Source organism: Hypomesus transpacificus, unplaced genomic scaffold, assembly GCF_021917145.1.
Source record: "Hypomesus transpacificus isolate Combined female unplaced genomic scaffold, fHypTra1 scaffold_318, whole genome shotgun sequence".
In the NCBI taxonomy this organism is placed as follows: Eukaryota; Metazoa; Chordata; class Actinopteri; order Osmeriformes; family Osmeridae; genus Hypomesus; species Hypomesus transpacificus.
Window position 1 is genome coordinate 8,993 of NW_025813846.1, and position 5,761 is coordinate 14,753.

Consider the following 5,761-nt stretch of genomic DNA (forward strand, 5'->3'; position numbering starts at 1 on the left):
GAGACAGAGAGAGAGAGAGAGAGTTAGGAGAGAGAGAGAGAGACAGGGAGAGAGAGAGACAGGGAAAAAGAGACAGAGAGAGACAGACAGGGAGAGAGAGACAGGGAGAGAGAGACAGGGAGAGAGTAGGAGAGAGTAGGAGAGAGAGAGAGAGAGAGAGAGAGAGAGAGAGAGAGAGGGAGAGAGAGAGAGAGAGAGAGAGAGAGAGAGAGAGAGAGAGAGAGAGAGAGAGAGAGAGAGGGGCCGTTGGGGGAGAGCTGCTGTTCGGCTCCAACCACTTTCACAGCAATCATTCTGACTCGAGCCACGGGGTCTACGGAGCACTGGACAAAGAAGTTTATCTGGATTTAAACAAATTAATTTTAAAAGGTAGGCGTTTACAATTCGTCGCTTGGGTTGCAAGTCTGCCTCCTAGCACTTATAGGCATTTGTTGTTTGAATTAGAGGTTTTAATAAATAAATGTAGTTTTTTATTAGTAATCTTATCGACATTTTCCGAATAGGCTACTAGAGGTCTTCTGTTATTTTCGAAATACTTGTTTTTTCCGTTAATGTAGCCTTACGTCAATTTACCGTGACTGTTCATTTCGATCGGCTATGGTCCAACAGAATGTGAACGCTCTGCAGACAGATGTATTACTCACTTTCGGCCACAACAGTTTTTTATTTAAATAAACTCATTTTATTTTAGTTGGGGATTTGCCTGTGCAATAATATCAGGAGATACCTATAAAGAACAGGCCAACACAGTCTCCAGACGGACCGGCTATAAATCAATAAGCACTTTCATGAGAAGCGGGCATAGTTATAATTTATAATCAGGTGGTAATTCCATTAAATAGCCTGAGTAGCCTATACAATTTCCAACTGAATTTAATCGGTCCGTGTAACCTACGTTCGTGCTTTGCGTTTTGTGTTTATGTTAATTCTAAACAACAGTACAGATTGTCCAACAACATTCTGAGACGGAAGCGTAGAGACGCGAGGAGACAGGGGTGGGAGAGATGGACAGTTTTACGGTGTATGGGCTGGCACTTCTAAAAGTAGGCTTTTCTCAAGGTTATCCAATTGAGCTACACAGAACAACGTAGGCTAGCATTTGAAGTGGAAAAAAATCACATGAATCAAGCGTTCTGAAACCGCGGAAACGAAATAAACAAGTAAACTGTAATTGGGTGCTGAAAAACGCCAAGTCTAAGTTACTCATTTAGTTTTACAAAGTTGATGTTGTAATGTGGCTGTTTCTGCTCCTGCCTTCCCCTGCTCTCCAGGCCTCCCTAGCGTCCTCACTGCGCAACTGCGCCGGCACGAGAGGGCAGAGATCCAGCAGGATACAATATCTGATGACGCATCACTCTGACATTGAATGCTTCCTGATTCCAGCAAACAGCGGATTACAAAGAGGAAACTGAACCACTTAAGGGGATTTCAGAGAAACTATCCCAGGGAATACCGCCTGCCCTGGCTCAGTTCTGTGCCCTTGACTGAAACATGGACCATCTGACTCAACTTGGATGCCCCATCTGAAGGATCTCAGTGGTTGAATAAAGATCTGTCAGACACACACACACACACGCTCAGCAGTCATGTCTACCGATGCGTCCCACGCTGCCTACGCGGGGGCGGAGCCCTCCACGGTTCCCATGACGCCCGGGGCGGGGTACCTGCTGCGGATGTTCAGGGAGTACCAGAGCAACGCCGTCATCATGAAACACTACAACTTCACCGGCAAGCTGAAGGAGAACAAGTACCGTGATGGCCTGAAACCTGAGGCCATCTTCTTCCTGCTGGTCTGCCTCCTCATCGTCCTGGAGAACGCAACGGTTCTCCTGGCCATCTGGAGGAACAAGAAGTTCCACCTGCCCATGTACTACCTGCTGGGGAACCTAACACTGTCCGACCTGCTGGCGGGATTCACATACATGGTGAACATCGTGACGTCGGGCGCCAACACGCTCACGATGACCCCTGCCCTCTGGTTCCTGAGGGAGGGGGGCGTGTTCATCACGCTGGCGGCCTCTGTCATCAGCCTCCTGGCCATCGCCATCGAGCGCCACGTCACCATGGTGAGGATGAAGCCCTACCAGGGCGCCAAGCGCGGACGCATGTTCGCCCTGATCGGAGCCAGCTGGGTTCTGGCCGTCCTGCTCGGGGTTCTCCCGGTTCTGGGGTGGAACTGCATGGGCCGTCTGGACCGCTGCTCCACGGTGCTGCCGCTCTATGCCAAGAGCTACATCCTGTTCTGCATCACAGTGTTCACCGCCGTGCTGCTGGCCATAGTGGTGCTCTACGTGCGGATCTACCGCATTGTCAAGTCCAACACGCAGCATCTGGGCTCCGCCCCCCAGAGGAAGGGCCTTGCCAGGAAGAGTCAGAAGTATCTGGCTCTGCTGAAAACCGTCACCATCGTGGTGGGGGTCTTCATCGCCTGCTGGGCTCCGCTCTTCATCCTCCTCCTCCTGGACTTCTGCTGCGCCCCGCGGGGATGCCAGGTCCTCTTCAAGGCTGACTACTTCCTGGGCGTGGCCATGCTGAACTCCCTGCTGAACCCCATCATCTACACCCTGACCAGCCAGGACATGCGGCGGGCCATCCTGCGGCTGCTGTGCGGGAGCTGCCTGCGCGGGGGCGGCCGCGCCCACAAGCTGGGCGCTCTCTTCCTGGACGGCAGCACCAGCCACACCGAGGCCGCCCCCCAACGGCTGGAGGGGCTGGAGACCACCGTGTCATCTGGGAACTTCACCCCCTCCACTGTCAAGGCCATCTACCCCCGCATGGCCCAGACATGATCCTACCCCCAAATCGGGGGGGGGGGGGGGGGGGGGGATTTGGAGGAGTTCTAAGGACAAGACTTATACCTGCAGATGACAACTTCCTGTGTGGAGAGGATGGGTGGAGTACAGGATGTGAATACATCTGGACGGGTAAAGCTCAATGGTAGACTGCAGGTCGTCGTGGTCTACATCTTTGGATGAAAGCATCTGCTAATTGAACCTTTTCATGTACTTATGTAGACTGTTTGTACATGTCCTGCTTGAGGATGACCGTCTCCTGAGAGGACTGGCTGCCTGTAGATCTCACACATCAGGAGGCCCACTTGAGTTGTGTCTTGCGGGATCTCTACTAGTCAAGGCTGTGTTTCCAAGTCACTAAAGAAGAATTAGTTAGGGGTAGGTGTAGCTGAGTGGTTAGAGCATTAGACTACCGATCAAGCAAGTTCAAATCTCTCTCAGTAGGTTGTTTTGGATAAAGGTATCTGCTAAATGAACAGTACTCATCACTTACCCCACATAATAATGCTGTTTGTAACACAACCCAACAGTACAGTACTACAGACAGTGAAGCATATGGAGCTGTTCTGACAGCCTCTGTTATCAGACTGCTGGTCTGACTGATGCCTGGTAGCGTCTTCAACATCTATCCCTCCACTGCAGAAAACATTTAACAGACATGATGATATGTAGTTAGAGCACACTGCCTCCACACCCAGTGCTGCCCTGCTAAGCTTGTCCTTCCTGCTGTCAGATCTGCCCTCAGAAGGTATGCTGGGAGATCTCAGGGCTGGGTGTGGAGACAGGACCTGGGATGGTGAGGCGGTGGAGAGAGGAGCTATTTGGTCCATTCTACAAACAAAATCTGTTTCTGTAAGGCAGCCAAACTGGGGGTTGTTTGTAAATAGAACCAACTGTAGATTTCTTATCAGAAATGCATTTTGTATAATCTGAACTATTCTTAAATTATGAGATTGTCCCCTGTGTTATATATGTACGTTCAACAAATAAATGTATATTTAAATGAGTATTATAATATTAAAATAGTTTGTTGACACTGTCACCACCTTGTATAAATAGTATTAACTGTGACCACATTTAAATATATGTATTGCCTTTCTTATTGTGGTTTCTTTTTTTAAGGATTTATTTAATAGGAAGATTTATTTAATATTGACAGAGAGCAAGACGGGATGGCAGTCACAAGGGGCCGCTTAACACCTTCAGACACCTTCAGACACACCAAGGCTGTTGCCATGGAGTCAACATTGGGAGGGGACGAATTAAATTTTTTATGATAATTTCGGACAGCGTGCATGGTTGCCTGTCGTAGCGTAGCACATTTACACTTTTTTTCAATATATTGGGGGGGACATTTTGACCAGATTTGAGGGGGATGTGTCCCCCCCCAATATATATTATGATTACGGCCTTGAGACATAATACACTCAAAGAGAAATTCTTCTCCGTCTTGTGATGAGAAAAGCATGACAGGAGTGATCATAATATCATGACAGGAGTTATTAGTTGTTCAGCATGGTTAGTACACACACATACACACAGACATACCGACAAACAAAGCATTTCTCATAACTGAAACCAAAGTCTTTGTTCTCCAAGCCACAGTCACCGCACAAAGCCACCACACACAGTCACCACACACAGTCGCGTGTCATCAACTTACAACATCAACTTTATAGCCCTTGTATGCGATTATAGTCCCCAGGTGATAAAGTTATGTAGATTTGTGTGTAATAATTTTCTGCAAAATTATGATAACACACTGTTGTTGGTCATCCTGTCAGCTGGCAGAGAGAGCTGACAGGTCCATGAACACAGTGCAGAGAACACCTTCTCAGAGAACCCTGTGGCCCACACCCACCCTCAGCCATGACACCACCTGTAGTGCACAACAACAGCGCCCCCTGGGGGACTGCCAAATAACACAGAAATGATGTATTCATTTAGTTTATTCATTTACCATCATCTTTTATCCAAGGCGACAGTACAAATAGTGCAGATAGAAAGCACAACAGAAGATGAAGGATCAGAAGTACAAAGTTCTAAGGTTAGTTTGGTGGTCAGAGTGCAGGAACGGTTTGGGTTTACCTGGCCTGGTGCAGAGGAAGCAGCTGTTATGCACACCATGTGTGTGTCCTGGAGTGTATGACATGTGTGTGTGTGTGCAACACTTTCATCCAAAGTAGCGTACAGCGAGGAGAAATGAACCTGCAACCTCAACATTTTACCGGGAAAGACTGCCCTGTCCTAACACAAGCTCTTCTCCTGCCTGGCCCCCCAGTGGTGGAATCACCTCCCCACCTCCATCAGAGACACAGACTGTCTCTCCACCTTCAAGAGAAGGCTCAAGACACACTTGTTCCGGGAGTACAACAGTACTTAGGAATGGTTTGTTGAACCCAATGCTAGTTTCCTCGAGGATCACAATGACTCTTGCTTATTTTTTATTTTATTTTACTGTTGTTTGTTTTTCTACAGGTACACTTGCACTTACAGATTCATGTTATTTAAATTGTAACTTGCTTAACTACATGCTCTTATGGTTTTTCCCTTTGGCAATTATATTTTGGTTGTTCACAATGTGTGCTTCTTGTTTTGGCTACCCACAAAGCTTTGGGGCTATCTTGTTGTTATTATCAGTGACCTATGCACTTTGTAAAGCTCTCTCTAGGAAGTCGCTTTGGATAAAAGCATCTGCTAAATGAATAAATGTAATTTTAGGACAAATGCTCTACCGCTGAGCTAGCCCATGTAGCATGTTGTACTCATGATGTAATGCTATATTAGCTGAATGCACAAGTTGTGCCCTCACAAAAGCACAAAAAAGCCAGTGAAATATTTGTGATTTATAAATTATATAAATATATAATTACTTAAAACAACGGACAGAGAGCTGTAACCAAAAGAAGTGTTGTTTAGGAGCAGCCTCTGTGAGGTTCCAGGGCTGCAACACAAGCTATATCCAGGGA

General features: G+C 47.3%; 1 protein-coding gene across 1 annotated transcript; it reads left to right on the top strand.

The window, feature by feature from the left end:
* Positions 1 to 203: 203 nt before the first annotated feature.
* On the top strand, positions 204 to 4,075 carry s1pr5a (sphingosine-1-phosphate receptor 5a). The gene is made up of 2 exons (XM_047016149.1): positions 204 to 369; positions 1,272 to 4,075. Exon 2 carries the CDS (start codon positions 1,587 to 1,589, stop codon positions 2,787 to 2,789), a length of 1,203 nt encoding a protein of 400 aa, XP_046872105.1. The 5' UTR covers positions 204 to 369; positions 1,272 to 1,586; the 3' UTR covers positions 2,790 to 4,075.
* The last annotated feature ends 1,686 nt before the right edge of the window (positions 4,076 to 5,761 follow it).